Raw genomic sequence first — 16,653 nt, 5'->3', positions numbered from 1 at the left:
CTGCGAGATCGTGACCTGGCTGAAGTCGGACGCTTAACCGACTGCGCCACCCAGGCGCCCCAATAGATGAACATTTTAAAAAGCCTTTTGGTTCATATTTCCATTTTGTAAAATGTGTGTAAATGGGTATATGTGTTCATATTCCTCCTTTATGAGATAGGTGGTTGCTTATTATACATATTTTCATCCACCTTAACACTGGTCTTTTAATAAAATTAGTGTTTAGGGATATGTTACACACTTTTGTCGTGGCTCAACCTGCCCCCTGGTTTGCTTCTTACTTAGGGACACATGCTAAAGCAGATACCCAATGGCAAGGGCATGGATGTGCTCTAAAGGGAAATGGGCCTGGGTTTGAATTCCAGCTCTACCCCTTACTTGCCTTGTGACTCTGGGCAAATATATTAACCAATCTCATTATTTTTATCTATAAAATAGAAACAGTAAAACCTTCTTAACAGGGTTCTTGTGGATAATGCAGGGAAAGTACTGATTACACTGCCTAGTCCATGCTAAAGATTGGATAAAGGTGAGTTGTTTTCAATTGTGTTATTATTATTAGCTCTGGGTTTTCTTTTCTATATTTGTCAACTTGATGGTTCTAAGAATCTTACAAGCACAGTACAGAACGTGATTTACCGTCCTTCTAGCTCCTGAGGGAGCAGACATCTCTTGGGCCAAATGAGCACTCAGAACACTGAATGCTGTTAGGGCTGTTCAGATACTACTTGGCAATCAGAGACCGCCTCCTTCCGACCCCAGCCCAGGCCCCTCCATTCTGGCCAGCTCCACAGCACTGTGTCCTGTCCTGCAAAGCCAATGCTATTTTTGTTTGTTTGTTTTGCCTTGCCAACTTTCCTTCTTGGCTCAGTTCTTTCCTGTCCCAGGCTATATCATCCCTCCAGAAGCTGCTTCCAGACCTTTGCTGCATCCTGAGGAAGGTTCTATTCAAACTTAGGACTCTCTCACTCTGTTCTCAGGGCCTTGGGGCTCATGTTAAGAGTTCTGTCCTTTCTTTTCACTGATCTCGAGGCTTTATTACTGTGTGACATCATCACCACTCTGCCATTGAGTCATGGCATCCTTATATCAGTACCTCATTACCAAGTTAACATGATTACACTGTCAGGTTGTCATTTTATTGCTGGGTTGTATGCCTTGTTACAGTCATTTCAACACTGATTCACTGCAATCACTGATTACATGGTTACCTCATTACCAAAATATAGCCCATACTGTTAACCAATATATTGACTCATAATTTCCTGGTTGATATTAGTAAATTGTCATATGGTTATTTTATTTCTAGATTACATTATTACATATTATTATTATTATTACACTATCACTTGTATTTGATGACATATCTTTACTGCATTATATGTATTATTGTAGGATTACCTTAAGCGTTATACTATTGTAATTTGTCACAAAGTTACACTGGCTTATCCAAACTGATATGCAAATTTGGAGGATAGGTGGGAAAGCAAAGGTAGGAAGGTATAGCTCCCAATTCTACATCCGAAGGCCAATTCACAGCCCTGAGCTACTGCTCTTTAATTCTGTCTATTGGACATCATGCCCAAGCATGCCAAACTCAGGCATGTAGACAAAGTCACGTTCATTGTTTCTAGTACCAGTCAGCCTCTTGTCTTAACACTGCTGATGGCCTCATCAGCCATCCAGGCTCTTGGAACACAAACCTTGGAGCCAATCATCTTTTGTTCTCTCTCTCCCTCACCTTCAGATACAATTGGCAGCCAAGTCCCGATATGCTATCTCAGTGAGGCTGCCACCAGGCCTTCTTGAACTTCTTGGAGAGAAGATCCCTCCGCTCACCTCATCCCCCTCTGCTTGTCATGGGAGACTTCTCTGTCACAAACCTTCTTTCCATAGGTCAACTTCTCTCTCTCTCTCTCTCTGTCTCTCATAACTCTACCAGCTTCCTAATGATCTCTTTGCTTCAACTTTTCCCTTTAATCACCCTGTTTGTCAGCCTGAATTAACTCTGCAAATAAAACTCTGCATCTGGCCATCATCAGAAGCAGTCAATGACAGGAGAAAGGCCAAACTCAGCCTGGCATTCATTGCCCTTCACAAACTGGTCTCCCTCATCCCTCTCATCTAATCAGTATCCAAGTCCTGTCAGTTCAACCTTTGGGAAGTATAGCAAAATCATATTTGGAAAGTTCTCTTTCCAACTTTTTTACCCCTTCCTTCTCTGACCAGCCCCATGCTTCAGCCAACCCATGTCTCTGCACAGAGCATGCTTCTTCCAGACTCTGGGCTTTGCTCTTCTAGGAAGTCCTTCCAGCCATTCTCTTGACCAATCTAACCTCCAGCTCTCGGCAGCCTCATCTGAACCCACCTAGCATAGCTGGTTTGGGTCAGTTTCAGGGGCTCACAAGTATCCTGAGGGTTTCCCATCTCCCCAGTCATGCCAGCATGTCTTGGGCTTCCAGGAAAGATCTGACTCTGAGGAGCTTGGCCCCAGAGTCAGGCTAGGGATAGAGCCAAGACAAGGTTAGGCCTTTATTCATTAATTTATTTATTCAACAAATATTTTCTGATATCCATTAAGTGCCAGGTTAGAAGGATAAGGACATGGACTCCATTCTCATGAAATTAACATTTTGGTGGAAAGACAGACAATGCATAAATAAGGTGACATGTTGATGAATGGAAGTTTGGGAGCTATACAAGCACATCAAGGGGTCAGGGAAGGCTTTCTGGAAGGAGTAACATTTAATCTGAGATCTCAAAGATGAATAGCAGTTAGTAAAGTTAGTTGGCGGAGGGCGTCACAGGGTAGAAAGACGTTTGTAGGCTGGGAGAAAAACCAGAAAGGGAGGTCAGTGGGACTCAGAAAGGGAGGACGGTAGAGAAAGCAAGGGAAGCATACTGGAGGTGAGGCTGGGACTTTGTGCCTTGAGAGTCAAGTCAAGAGTTTGAACTTGACACCCTGCGGGTCCATGGTGGTCCACCAAAGAGTGTCAAACTGGAAGGTAGTGTGTATGTGTATGTGTGTTTGTGTGGAGGGGCACAACAGGATACTACTTGTATTTTTAAAGATAATTGTTAGTTGTTAGCAAGAGCCTAAATCAGGAGTTCAAGTGGAGCTGCTGATGGCTCAGCCTTGGGTGGTGGTCAGGAGCTAGAAGCAACTGGCCCAGATTTCATATATTTATGGAAGGCTGAACCAACCGGACTTGGATTCTGGTTGGATGAGAGGTGTAAGGGAGAGGAAAGAGTCAAGGACAACCAGTAGGATTCTGACTTGAGCAGTTGTGTGAAAGATGGTGCCATTCCCTCACACCAGGATCAAGTGGGACAATCATATCTTGGGCTACCCACAAAGAGTTACCCAAGATGGCTGAGGGTAATGATGGAGGAGTACAGGGAGTTATGGGGCCTAACCCAGTCAAGAGGTCAAAGAGGCTTCCTGGTTGGCCTAAGCTGATGACAAGACCTGACTAAATGCACCTGAGGGTCTACAATATGAGGTTGGACATAGGATTGGGATGTGGAAGGATGTGGAAGCGAGGAAGCAAGAGGCCTGAAGACTTGGAAGTGGACTCAGGGTGGCCCAAGTCCTGGGTGACTCCAGCCTTGGTTGGTGACAGATGGCTGGGCTGGGCTGGGCTGCCCTCTCCTCCTCCGATAATTAATCCCGCGCGGGGGCCGCGGGCGATGACAGGGCTGTCTAGCGTGCACTTAAGCATTAAATGACCAATTTCTGTCAGACTAACTTCCCCAGCCTCCCTGTCCCCTCCTCTGCCGCCCACCCCCCGCCTGCACCCCCTCCCTCCGCTCCCTGCACTCTGAGTTTTTCAGCAACTGATGGCTCCTGGTTCATTTCTGTGGAATTAATTGGTCCCTGAATGAATTCTGTTGACAGGGCAATTTATCATGTGTTTGGGCTGACAGTGCGGGTGTCGGGGGGTAAGGGGGTGGGGAGACGAATGGGAGATGAAGGGGAGGAGGGGGTCTGGATTGGGGTGAATATTGACCATAGATGGGGGCCTGAGAGGTGCCATCCCAAGGGCTTGGGGTGCCATAGGGCACCCCCACTCATGGCTTCATCCTTTGCTATACATTCTTGGTCCCATAAGTTTGAGAGAAAACTCCAATTGGAAAGCACCCCCAAACTTTCCCTGGCTTCTCCCCAACTCTTCAATCATCTCACATGGGGGTGTCTTCATTGGGAGAATTTAGTACTACCCTAAATTAACCCTCTGAAGGCGAGAATGAGGCCTGGGGCTCTGGGAGAGAATAAGGGTGTGTGTGTGTGTGTGTGTGTGTGTATGTGTGTGTGTGTGTGTGTGTGTGTGTGTGTGTACATGCACGCGCACGCTCATGCACTCAAGGAGCAAAGGACTGATTAGTCTGGGGGGTAAGGGGGCTGGTCCCCAGGGAGTTGGGCGCTCAGCCGGCCTGACTAACAGGGGCCTAAGGGACTGGCTAATTAGGGTATTGGGATGCTTTGGGCAGGTGGGGGTGTGGGGGGAGGCAGAGAATGTAGTTGGCCCCAAATGGCTGCTTCCTTTGTCTTCCTCCCTTAGTCCCCTACCTTGCACCCTCAATGGGCTCCACCACTCTCCTGTCTCAATGCTTGCAGCCCCTATCCCTAGAGACCTCTGGGCAGACACTGGGAAGAGAGATAGGAAAAGGCAGTACTAACTCCCAGATGGGAGAGATGGCAACAAATAAATAAATCCATGCCTCCTCTTTCTACAGTTCAAAAAACCCGCCTCCATCACCTTCACCATCTGAATATACCTACTCGACCTCCACAGAGGTTTCTTGAATTCTCCTGCTCACAGAGATTGCCTGAGCACCTAGAGTTTATAACTGTAGAAGCCTAGAATGTCAAAGTGGGAAGGAGTCCCAGAGGCCATCTGGGTTTTACACATGAGGAAACTGAGGCACAGAGAGAGGAAGGGCCTTCTTGGCCCTTTTAGACCCAACTTTTGCGTCCCTTCTGCTCTTGGCTTAGAGATGCCTCCATGCACACATGCTTGTGCCTCTAGGTTGCATATGGGGGCTGGGAATTCCTTGTGGGGGAGCGCTGGGAGGATGGGTCTTCTACAGACTTCTCTTATAAGGCAGTTGAGGTCATGCCGGGGCACTTGGGGATGGACAGTCACAAAGATCAGATCATGAAAATGGGCCTGAGTGGCTGCTGGGGTTCTTTCAGGTAGAGAGGCCACATGGAGGAGGGGGATGTGGATCAGATCAGAAAGGGAGGAGCAGTGCAATCTTGGGAGGGAGTATCTAGTTGCTTTGTCCTGACAGATGGAACCAGCCTGGCCAAGGGGAGCCAGAGATCTACCACCCGTGTGTGTTCTCTCTGCTGCTGGCTGGCAACACGCTCCTGCTGTCAGACATCCTTCTGAATCCCCAGGAGATTCTTCTACAACTCTACCTTCCTCAAGGCTGGCCCTAGCCCTGCTCCCCACACTCTGAGCAGACAGAAGTTGTGCCTCCTAAATTCCCTCTGAGTAACCCCGGCAGTTCCCTTCCCCTTATGGCCTTCCTCTCCCAGTAGAATTCTCTGGGTCCTCCCCACCCCTCACCCCTATGCCTCTGCCCCATTCTTTCAGACCTCCTTCCATAAGCCTCTCACATACATCTTCAAACAGCCTCTCTTCATCCCCTACCCCTGCCTTCCACCCTCTGCCTCAACCAGCAGGCTTATCCACAGCCTTTAGCCTGAAAGAACATACCCTTGAGCTCACCAATCACAACGTCTCAAGCCTTTTCCTCTCCAAACCTTTCAAAAGAATTGTTTACACTCTGTCTCCAGCTTCCTCAGGTCTTGGCCACATCCCCTGCCCCGCCCCCACCCCAGTCCTCCCTCCACCTTCAAAAAACACTAGCTTTCTGGTCACCACGTATCCCCTATTCACCAAATGCAATGTCCTTTTCCTTAGTCATACCGCAAAAAAGCAAAATTTGGTGTATTCATCAAACAGTTATGCCTATACATGCCAAGGACCTGATTGTCTCTTTGCATTTTTTAATTTAAATTTCGTTTTTTTTTCAATAAAGTTAAAATTACATTAAAAGTGTATATACCCAGAGATACCTTACTTCTTTGGGTCTGCATCTACACTGTTCCCCACACAGGGACAGCTCTTTTTATTAGATTGGTGTTTATCTTTCCAATGTTTATGTATATAGAAGCAAATGAGTTCTATTTTTCCTTTTTCTTATACAGTGTGTCTACTGCTCGACACATTTCTTTTCTTTTTTGCTTAAAAATATAACCTCATCGTTTTTCCATGCCAGTGTCCTTCCTGAGTGAATCCTGAGTGTAGACCGCCATTATCTCTTGCCTGGGCCACTGTAGTACAGGCCTGTCTGTACCCAATGTCTCTTCTCATATCCTACTCCTCACATCATGGACAGAGAGCTCTTCCAAAAACACAGGCCCATTAAGCCATTCTCTCTTGCTCAAAAAATTTCATGGCTCTCATCGCCTATAGAAAAAAAAATTGAAACTTCTTTTTTTTTTTTTTTAAAATTTTTTTTTTCAACGTTTATTTATTTTGGGGACAGAGAGAGACAGAGCATGAACGGGGGAGGGGCAGAGAGAGAGGGAGGCACAGAATCGGAAACAGGCTCCAGGCTCCGAGCCATCAGCCCAGAGCCCGACGCGGGGCTCGAACTCCCGGACCGCGAGATCGTGACCTGGCTGAAGTCGGACGCTTAACCGACTGCGCCACCCAGGCGCCCCTGAAACTTCTTAACAGGGCATTTGTGCACTCTACAACTGTGTAAGTCAGAACCCTTTCAGTTGCAATTGACAGACATTCAACACATTTGCTTAAGTGAAAGAAAGGAGAAAGTACTGGCTTACGACCCTGGAAGTCCAAAAGTGGTCTTGTTTCAGGCCTAGCCGGCTCCAGAAGCTTGGATAAAACCAGCAGAACTCTTTTTCTCTCTCTACTTCTCAGCTCGGTGTCCCTGCCTGACTCTGAGTGGGTCTGCTTTCTCCACATGGTGGGTGGCAGTCCTTAGGGGTCCAAAGCCCTTATCACTTGAGCTTATAGGCCAAGAGAAGAGAACTTCTCTCTTCCAGTTCCCAATAATGAGCCTTCTGACAAGACTCTGTTCCTAACTTGAGGACTATGTGCTTTGGACAAGGACATGAGGTCCTCATTGGCCAGATGTGGGTCTCAGGCCCACAGCTATGGTCAGGGGTTGCTAGGACACTCTGATCGACAGCCCCATAAGCACTGTACAGGATGGTGGAGGGGCAGTGTCCCACTGGATGAAGAGATGCATCCTCAACGCCCCCATGGGGACAACGGTGGCAAAGAGTCACCCTAGGTAACGGAGGAAGTTGTTCAAGGAGTTCTGTGATCACATCAAACCACTGGGCTGTGAGAGAAGTAGGAACAGCCTCTGCCCTTTCTCACTTCTTTCTTAGCTACTCGGCTGCTCTCTGGGGGTCATCCTCCTCTTCTATGTGACTGAGGGTTCCTCTCATCTCTCACTCTTTACTGTTTCTCTCCCCTGCCTCAGCCCCCCGCCTACTCACAATTTCTTGTTCTCATCACCCCATTCATTTATTTGTCCATCACACATTCGCTGAGCATCTGTGTGCCAAACACTGTCCAGGCATTGGCGATACAGCAGCAAAGAGATCACACAAAAATCTGTTCTCACGGAGCTCACATTCTAATGGGAGAGGGCAAGACAGAAGCCAGTAAAACATAATCTTTCAGGTGGTGGTAAAGAGCATGGAGAAGCAGAGGGATCTTTAAGTTGGTCGGGGAAGGCCCTGTTGATAAGGTAACATTGGAGTAGAGTCCTTAAGGAAGTGGGGCGAGTGTCAGGGCGTATTAAGCACATCAAGTGCAAGTGTCTTGAGAAGGCTCATGCTTGGAGAAACCAAAGTATTGTGCAGGGGTCAGCAGGCTCAGAGCACAGTGAGCTAGAGGAGGTAATGGGAGGTGACTTATAGCAGCGGAAGGGGTGTGGGGGCGGGGAGAGAGCCAGAATGTGCAGGGCCTTATAGGTCAGTTTTAGGGTTCTGACTTTGACTCCGCAGGAGAAGGGGAGCCACTGGAAGGCTCTGGGCAGAGGAGGGACATGGTCTGCTCTACATTTTGGAGCATGAGTCTGGCTGCCTGGGGGAGAACAGACTGGGGTGGGTGGGGCAAAGATGGAAGCAGAAAGACTGATGAGAATGGTCTTTTGTAAACCCAGGTAAACGATCTTAGTGGCTTGGACTAAGTGCAGTGCGGGTGGTCCGAAGCGGTCCAATTCCATGTCTGTTTTAAAGGTAGAGCCGTCTGATTGTGCCAGTGGAGTGAGAAAGATGAGGGCGTCAGGGAAGATGTGAGTCTTTGGCTTGAGTGAGTGGTAGAATGGAGTTGTCCTCCAGGGAGATGGAGATGAGGAAGACTGGGGAATCCCCTCAGGGCCTCCGCAGGGCTTTGCTCCCCATGGGGAATGTCCTCATTGTCTCCCGCGTCCTGTGTGCTGTCCTGATTGGCTCGGCTTGGATTTGTGCTAGAGTCCAATTCACGTAGCAGAGTCATTGGTACAAATACGGTGTCTACATGCGCAGGAGGGGCGGGGAGTGGGGCAGCTTCCCTAAAGGGGCCGTGTAGGTGATGGATACCATTTTGACATTTTCCAGCACAGTATCCTGGCTCTCAACTACTTTTACGCTTCATCTCCCGCCATCTCCCTCCACCCCCCTCACCCCCCCCCACCCCCCCGTCTCTCCCCAGGCACCTGATTCTCCAGCCACATTTTATCTGGTATATTTCCATGCCTCTATGTCTTTCCTCCCGCTGTTCCTTCAACCCAGGACACCTTTATTCATCTGTTTCTAATTGTCATACTTGGTGTACCTCAGCTGGGAACTCTGTGGGGTGGGGCAGGGACAGGACCTGCCAAGTCAAAATTAGGTGAGTTCTGGGGGATACTGAAACTAGAGAATGGGCCCTCTTGGTGTTTGGGGTGGGTAAATGGGGCTGCAGTTAGAACAGGAAACTGGCCAAAGAGGGCAGAACTGCTTGGGAGCCCCTCAGATTTCCAAGCGGAAATCAGTACCTCAGGAGGGGCACAACGTGAAAGCTTCTGGGCAAAGATGGTCACTGTAGACAATGGGATCCTCGCTGTCCAACTTGGTCTGAAGGTGACCAGAATAGAACAGAAGGCAAGGGGTTCTGGTGGGACCCAGGTAAGGGCTGGCTTCTAATTTAATGAACTCTGGGAAGGTTTCCCAGTCTAGGGGCACCTGGAGGCAAAGCCAGGTACTGGGGGCCCGGTAGCCTTCTACATGATGAGAGCAGCGTTGGCTGGGCCAACTCAGGAATTTCCAGGAACTCACCCACTGGGCATCAGGCAATAGCTAGGGGTTCTGCTGGATGGATGTCCTGGGTCTTGATGGATTCCGAGCAGGATCTCCCAAGTGGGGTGTAACTTTTCCAGGGAGTACAAAAGAATCCATTTAGGCATGAGATGAGAACACTAGAACTTCTCTTTCTATGTATTCCAATCGCACCCTTTCTCTTTTTTTTTACGTGCTATGAAATTCATAACGTTAGTCCGGTAGTACATTTACGGAATTTGTAAATAAGGAAATATACCTATATTGGGGGTACACGTTCAGAATTCTTTTTGCCAATAGATGTGTATGATCAAAGAAGTCTGAAGACCATTCTTCTAGGAGACTCACTGCGCAGGGTGGAAAATCGGGACTGTCATTTGCTGAGATGGGGAATAGGGAGGAGACCTAGGTGGAGAGGGAGAAGAGAGGGGATAGCCTTGATTAGGGGCTTGCTGATTTGTTGGGGATCCTTCATATCCTCCTGAAGTCCCATGATGTGGGTGAAGCTGGGCAAATGGGCTGGGGGAAAGAAAGGCCCCTGGGATCCTGGTGGGAAGGAGGTGTCCGGGAGATACCAGCCAAGGGAGAAGGTCACTCCTTAGTCTGCCTCCGGGCCTTGGTTGCCGTCCTTGGCAGCTCAGAGTTTCAATAGTCTGTCAAGTGAGAAAAGGCAGAGTTGGGGGCTAAAGGCCGAGAAAGAAAGTCTCTGTGAGCAGAGAGACCAGGTGGAGGCTGTGGCCTTTGTGGCAGGGCTGGAGTTGGGAGGTTGCTGGAGAGATAGAGGGGGTACCCCTTTCAAGTACCTCGGATGCAGCCTGGACAATCCTGGACAATCACTCCATCCCTCCCCAAAGCAGGAACAGAGAGACACGCGGACGGACGCACAGATCCTTCCCCGGACAAGAACAGTAAGAGTGTCCGAAAAAACGAACTGTTTTCCTACTTCTCCACTACCAGACCCTCCCAGGGCCGTACAGACCCACGGAAACATAAATAGAAGCCACCGACAGACACACAGACAGAAGCGCCTAAGCGCCCTCTCCGGGACAAAGCCAAGGGCACATGAGGTCCGGTGAGCGGCAAGTTCTCCCTGAGTCTCCGCGGGTCTGGGCACTGTCCAGGCCTGGAAGCAAATGACCGGCGAGGAAACTCGTGGCAGGCATCTGCGGCCTCCGCGGTCGCTGTGTGGACTCAGGGGATAAAAATGCGGCCGAGGGATGAGCGGAGGAAGGAGCGGGCACAGCAGGCAACCCCCACCCACGGGTAGAGCGCCTCCGACGACGTTGCGTTCGGTTCCGAGAGCCTGAACCCTCAATCGGGGTGCGGGGAGAGAGGCAGGGTGACCAAATAGGCCTGGTATAGACGCCTAACTCGAAGTTACCTAAGTTTTGGAAAGCGAAACTCCTTGCCCCCAGAGCGGGGCGGGCGGTGGGGGTAGCTACTGAAGGGGGGACTCATCTGGGCCTTTGCCGGATTTCAGCCATCACGAAAGGGTCTTGGCAAAGGGGTGACAGGGAGGTCACGGTTGGAGGATCACTGAGTCAGGTATTTGGGGTCGACCAGTGTGAGAGGAGGCCTGTCCCAGAGACAGGGAGAGACAAACCTGGAGCCATGGGGAGTGCCATACAAAATTTTATTATTATTATTTATTATTATTATTATTATTTATTATTATTATTTATTTCTCATGTGCACAAAAAAAAAAAAAGAAGAAAAGAAAAGAAAGAAAAAGAAAAGAATCAAAACGAACCGACGCGCTGAAAGTGGCTAAGGAGACCAGAGCTGTCGGGGATCTCTCGAGGGTTTGGCTGGGTCCTGGGTCTGGGGCCCCTGCCCGGCCAGGCCAGCTCCACGAGGACTGGGAAGGACCGGGCCTAGGAGTTTGAACCTCAGCGCCCTCGCCGCCCCGCTCGGGCCACTGGAGCCTGGCCGGGCGCCGGCAGTTCCCTTCAACTATTCTCTTTTCTCGTTTTTCCTTTTCAAATAACAAGGCTCGAAGGGGAGAGAGATAATCTGGGCGAGGACTCCAAGCCTTTTCGGATTTGTTCAAGGATTTTTATTTATTTATTTATTTTCACTTTTATTGACTTTGTTTCTGTTATTTCGAGTCGTCACGATCCACGGGTGAGGAGACATGCAGGGCGCATCGCCGCTACCGAGAGAGCAACTACGGGGCGGGGCGGCCCAGGGCGCGCGGGGCACGGCCGGAGGGGCGAGCCCGGGGCTGGGGTCGGGGGGCCACCTCGGGGCTAGCCGGCGAGGGCTAGGCGGCCGGGCCGGGGCTGGGGGAGAGGCCGAGGGAGGGGCGGAGACAGAGACAGAGACAGAGACAGAGGGGGAGAGAGGCGGGGACGAGAGAGATGGAGAGAGGGGAGAGATGCGGAGGAGAGAGACGAGGAGAGCGAAAACACGGAATTACAGAGAAATAGCCAACGAAACAGAGGCGAGAGGAGTCCACAGGACCATGTTCGTCGTTTTGCATAGAGATTTCTTTTCTTTCGTAATTTTTTTTTTGTAACATAAAAAATGCCCCCCTCCCCCGGGACGTGCTGTGCTTTAGTGGGCGTGTAGCTGTGTCCCCCCCTCCCCCCCAGCGAGCGGCGACTCTCACAGCACAGACAGAGGGGCGTATCTACAGGCAGGGCGGGCGGGCAGCGGGGACTCTACCGGGCGGGGCGGGGCGGAGGGGCGGGCTTATATACATCGGGGTTCGCCTTCACACGACACACACCGTCTTTTTACAAAGCAGCAGCCTGTTGGGTTTCTGTTTTGTTTTGCTTCGCCTTTTTGGAAAGACCATCATATTAAATGTAGACTTTTCGCGGTTCTGTTCAGTTCCTGCCGGAGGAGGAGGCTGGGGGTGGGGGTGGGGGTGGGGGTGGGGATGGGGCGGGCGGCCCTCACCCCCACCCCGCCGCAGCTCAGACGCCGGCTCAGAACCGGCTCCTACCACCGGCAGATCGCGAGTCTGTGTCGGGGGAGGGGACGTCCAGGAACTGCCCGGGAAGACCAGTGCCCGCGGCCTACGGAAACTGGTCCTGCAGCGGGCACTGGAGAGCCTCCGCAGGGGCGAGGAGTTAGGAAGGAGAGGTGCAGAGTCGTGGGGTGGGAAAAGGACAGGCAGGGGGGAAGAATGGGAGGGCCGCAGATGGAAGAGACGCTGAGGTAGGGGCGAGATGGGGCCGAGAGTCTGGTCACTAGTAGGCGTGCCCTGGAAAACCAGGCAGTTCAGGTGGAATAGGGTAGAGCCAAGAGTGGGGCTCGGTGGGTGCGCGCTGCTGGGGCCTGCGTGCCTTGGGTCCCAACTTCGGAAAGACCTGATGACCCCAACCCCCGTCCCAAGAGCCCGGACCCCACGCCCCCATTCCGTTCCGCCTTCTGGGGTAGGGCACACTCGGAAGGTGGGGGCAGTCCGGCTGGCGCGAGCGTAAGGACTTTTCCCCGAGGGTTCGGCAGGGGGCTCTTCCTCCTTCTGCAGAAAAATCGTTTTGTTCTTAATTTCCTTCGCCCAGTCCCTCCAGCGAAGCCTCCAGGCGCCGGAGCGTCCGGGGCGGGCTGCTCCGGGGCTGGGCCGCGCTGCAGTCCGCGCTGATTGTGTGTCACAGAAACGTGTCCCCCGCGCGTGGCGGCGGGCCCGGCCAGGGTCCCGCGGTGTGGCTGGTCCGCTCCGGGGCCGGCTCGGGCCAAGTCGGGGCGAGCTGGGTCGCGCCCTCCTCTCGACGCCGCGCAGTCCAGGCAGGCGGGGAGGGGCGGCGGGCGGGGTTGGGGGCGGCGGGCCCGGGCCTGAGGGTCCCGCCCGCGGCTCCACCCGTCCTGTCCGGCCTTCGACGGGGTGGTGTGAAGGGCTGCAGGGTTCCTGGGGTGGGGGTGGGGCTGGGGCGGTGGCCGGGAGGCATCGCGTCGCGTCGGTCCTCCCTCCCTCCGGGGTGGGCGGTCAGACGGGGACGATGTGGAGGCCGAAGCTGTCGGCCTGAAGCTTGATGTGGTCCCCGCGGTAACTAGTGGCGGTCATAGGCAGCGGCAGCAGCGGCAGGGGCGGAGCCCCGGGGGGCGGCACTATAATAATAAGGGGAACCTGGAAGTTAACACAGGAGAAGAATGGGCTGGGTGAGAGGACAAACAGGAGAACAAAAAAGGAAAGAAAAGCAAAGACCTCCCCGGGGCTGGGGGCAAGGGAGACCTCGGCTGGGCTGCTGGGCCGGTTGCCCCCAGGAGAGCTTCATTCACCGATGGGAGAGGGGCCCGATCAATGGGTGACCGCCGCCGCCCGACTGGGGACTTTCCGGGGCAGGGGGGCGAGGGTGGGGGCGGCGCAGAGCCTTCTAACCCCCGGGAAGGGAGAGGAAGGGAGGGAAGGGACGGGAGGCGCGGGCGTCCTCTAGGGATCCCGGGGCCTCAGTGCTGCACTAACAGAGCCTGCCCGCCCGGCACCCGAAGGGCGGGTCGAGGGGAGCGAGACCGGCGTCCGGAAGCAGCCCGGCCAAGCCTGCCCGCGGGCTGACGCGCTGAGCCGCCGGCCAGCCAGGTGGCGTACTCACTTAGTAAGGCGGGGTTGCTGAATCTCCAAGCCTCGTTGTAGGCCGTGTACTGGGGGTGGCTGTACGGGTTGCCGGAGAACTCGCTCCCTGCGGGAGGGTTGGGGAGTGGGGATCAGACCAGCGCAACGCCCGGGCGGACCCGACGTGCCCCGCCAGCGGCCTCCCCCGGGCCCGAGGTGCAGGTGCGGCGGGCAGGACAGAGGCAGAGCAATCCACTGGGTCTGCGTGGGGAGAGCCCGTTGCGGGGGGGTGGGGGGACGGGTGCAGAAGCACCGACCGGCCTCGCACATGGTCCTGGGGGCTCGGGGCTCCGCCGCGGAGGCGCTCTGGGTCACCCAGGGAGGGTTTGTTCCGGGTCCAGGCGCGCCTACCCCGCTGCGTTGGGGTCTAGGGCCTTTTTTAGTGGATACTCTGGTTCTAGGAATCGTAGCCCCCACGGGATGGAAGCCGGGGAGGGTGGCGAAGAAAGGCCCTCGGGACACTTTGTCCCAGAAAGTCCTGAGAATGGCATCTCAGCACGGTGCCAATGCAAGGGGTGGGGGTTTCTGCTGGGAAACACCGCCCCCCCCTCCCGCCTTTCCCTGGAGAGATTCGATAGGCGGGCCACGCAGCAGAAGGAGGCGGTGGGAAGCAGGGGGACAGCCCGCCGGTCCGCGAGCGGTTAGCGGAGGGCCCCGTGGGCTGGGAGCGGACGGAAGCTGCTTCCCTCCCTCCGCGGGAGAAAGGCCAGGCCTCCGGGTTTCCCCCTCGCCCTTTCTCCTGTGTGATGACCCCAGACTGTTTACAGTGATCCCTAACCGCGGGTTAAGTAGAGGAGAAGGGGCCCCTCTCCGAGAGGGAGCTGGGGTGGGGGTGGGGGATGCAGCCACTGGAAAGCCTGTTTATTGACGAGGAGGGAAAGCATGCGTGCAGCAGGATAATGAGCTTCTGAGCTCAACTGTGACCAAGAGGAACTGAGCTATCTCCTTCCCCATCGCTAATGAAACAAGTGTAATTTCCTCATCAGCACTAGATTCTGTTTAACGACTCCCCCCTTGCCACCATGAGCTCTCTGCGGCTCCCCTCATCCCCACCTCCTTGCAGGCTTCCCCCCTCCCTCACCCCCACCTCTCTAAGACCTTCTCCAGCCTCCACCTGCTCACTGCTGGGACCTTCCCAGAAGAATCTCCTTGTCCCCAACACTCCTACCCACGCCCCTCCAGATCTGGGCAGGAATCCCCTCACCTACACCTCCCAGCTTTCCTTAGCCAGTTCCTCTAACTCCCTTCAGCCCCTATGGGGGTACAGCACCCCGGGGCAGTCTTCCTCTTTGCCACTGCCCTTCCCCCCACGCTCTGCCTCCCCAGGGCTGCCCCTGGATGCACATCCGGGAGTGGGGCCAGTCACCCTCTTCTATCCTCCCCCACCGTGAGGGTTGTGTGTCAGGGAAGGGACACACAAGAGGGCAACCAGCAGGAGTGGACTGCAGGCCCAGCGAGTCTCACCCTCTTGAAGATAAGAGGGTTTTTTGGTGTGCATACGAACAGAAGCTTCAGCTCTCTCCGGCTTCAAGCCAGGCTCCCGATCTGGGATGGGAGGTTGGAAAGAGCACAACCTCCAGCTACAGTCCTCAGTCCCTAAATCCGGCCTCCGCCTCTCCGATCCACACAGTCCAGACCCAACTCCTCCCAGGAGCAATGAGGGCCCGGTACCTCTGAGGAGACGTGGTTCTCTAGCTTGTCTCTCTGAAGCCAGAGTCTCTCTGGATCCTGCCATAGCCTGTCTTCTGTTCCTCTTTCCTTAGGGACTAGCTCCCTCCTCTCCCTGGGGTGGGGTCAGTTCACACTGGTTTTCCCTGCGGGTTGGTGTGGACCAGGGTGGCTTTGTCTGAGTGACTGACAATGCCCCTGGAAATGGTTCTGGGCTCCAAGTTTCCATGGAAACCAGGGCAGGCCCTTCCAAGCAGTGTCAGCTGGCTGGGGTGGGCTGGGGCACAGAGAGAGGAGCCGGGGCACAGGCTCCGCTGGGTGGGCACCGTGGAGGGGCCCTGGCATACGGTGGGGTGCACACAAGAGCCCCTTCGGCCAACTCCCTCCCTGGGTTGCTCCTGAGGGAGGACGAGGGACCAACTGCAGCCTCTAGGGAGAGAGAGGGATGGAACAGAAAAGGCTTGGGGGGAGGGGACGTTGGGTCTCCCCCCACCCCCAGCCTCAGACTACAGCCGACTCAGCAGCTCACCCACAGCGTAGTCACCCCCATCTAAACGAGGCAGCTGCACCATTGTCACCTACCAGGCACCATTCCTGCCAGGGTGGAGGTGGGGTAGCTTCCCTGGCCAGTGGGGGGCACGTGAGGGGGGTAACCAGGCAGGGTGGTGCTCGCCATGTCACGACCTAGAAAGACACAAAGGGGAAGGGGTGAGGCCTGGAAGGGAGAGGCCTGCCTCTGCTCCCACCAGGGTACTCCATGGGAAGGGCGCTCTTGGCAAGGAGGGAGCAGACATGTGGCAGAAGAGCTGAATGAGCAGGTCCGCGTGCGCCCTTACACGCGTTGAAGCCCGTTAGCTAAACGTCTGTCCTATGATCGGCCATGCACCTCTGCTGTTTCCAGCACTTTGTGTGTCTCTGTGTGTGTTCGTGTGCCTATGTGTTGCTTGTGTCCCTTTGTTGCCCAAACCCAGACGGAGAAGGGGGGGGTGACCTGCTTTTATTCCTCCTCCCCAGCAAGATACTCAGCTGTGGTCTCTCCAGTAGCCAAATGGACCTCTATCATCTTGTTCACCCC

The 16,653-nt window shown here is 53.9% G+C and overlaps 1 protein-coding gene across 4 annotated transcripts in view; it reads right to left on the bottom strand.

The window, feature by feature from the left end:
- Positions 1-11,019: 11,019 nt before the first annotated feature.
- The window catches only part of PAX2 (paired box 2), a 77,357-nt gene continuing 71,723 nt past the window's right edge, over positions 11,020-16,653 (bottom strand). For 2 of the 4 annotated variants that reach the window (XM_043597274.1, XM_043597273.1), the window contains 3 exons: positions 16,161-16,262; positions 13,891-13,977; positions 11,020-13,427 (listed from right to left, as the gene is read on the bottom strand). In XM_043597274.1, the coding sequence (XP_043453209.1) occupies positions 13,351-13,427; positions 13,891-13,977; positions 16,161-16,262 (266 nt within the window). In that variant the 3' untranslated portion in view covers positions 11,020-13,350. Of the gene's footprint in view, positions 13,428-13,890; positions 13,978-15,921; positions 16,008-16,160; positions 16,263-16,653 lie in introns of those variants that run through there. The other 2 variants (XM_043597272.1, XM_043597275.1) reach the window with 2 other exon arrangements.

Source organism: Prionailurus bengalensis, chromosome D2 (assembly GCF_016509475.1).
Source record: "Prionailurus bengalensis isolate Pbe53 chromosome D2, Fcat_Pben_1.1_paternal_pri, whole genome shotgun sequence".
Taxonomy (NCBI): Eukaryota; Metazoa; Chordata; class Mammalia; order Carnivora; family Felidae; genus Prionailurus; species Prionailurus bengalensis.
Note: the sequence above shows the minus strand (reverse complement) of the source record. Positions and strands in the feature narration are given on the sequence as shown.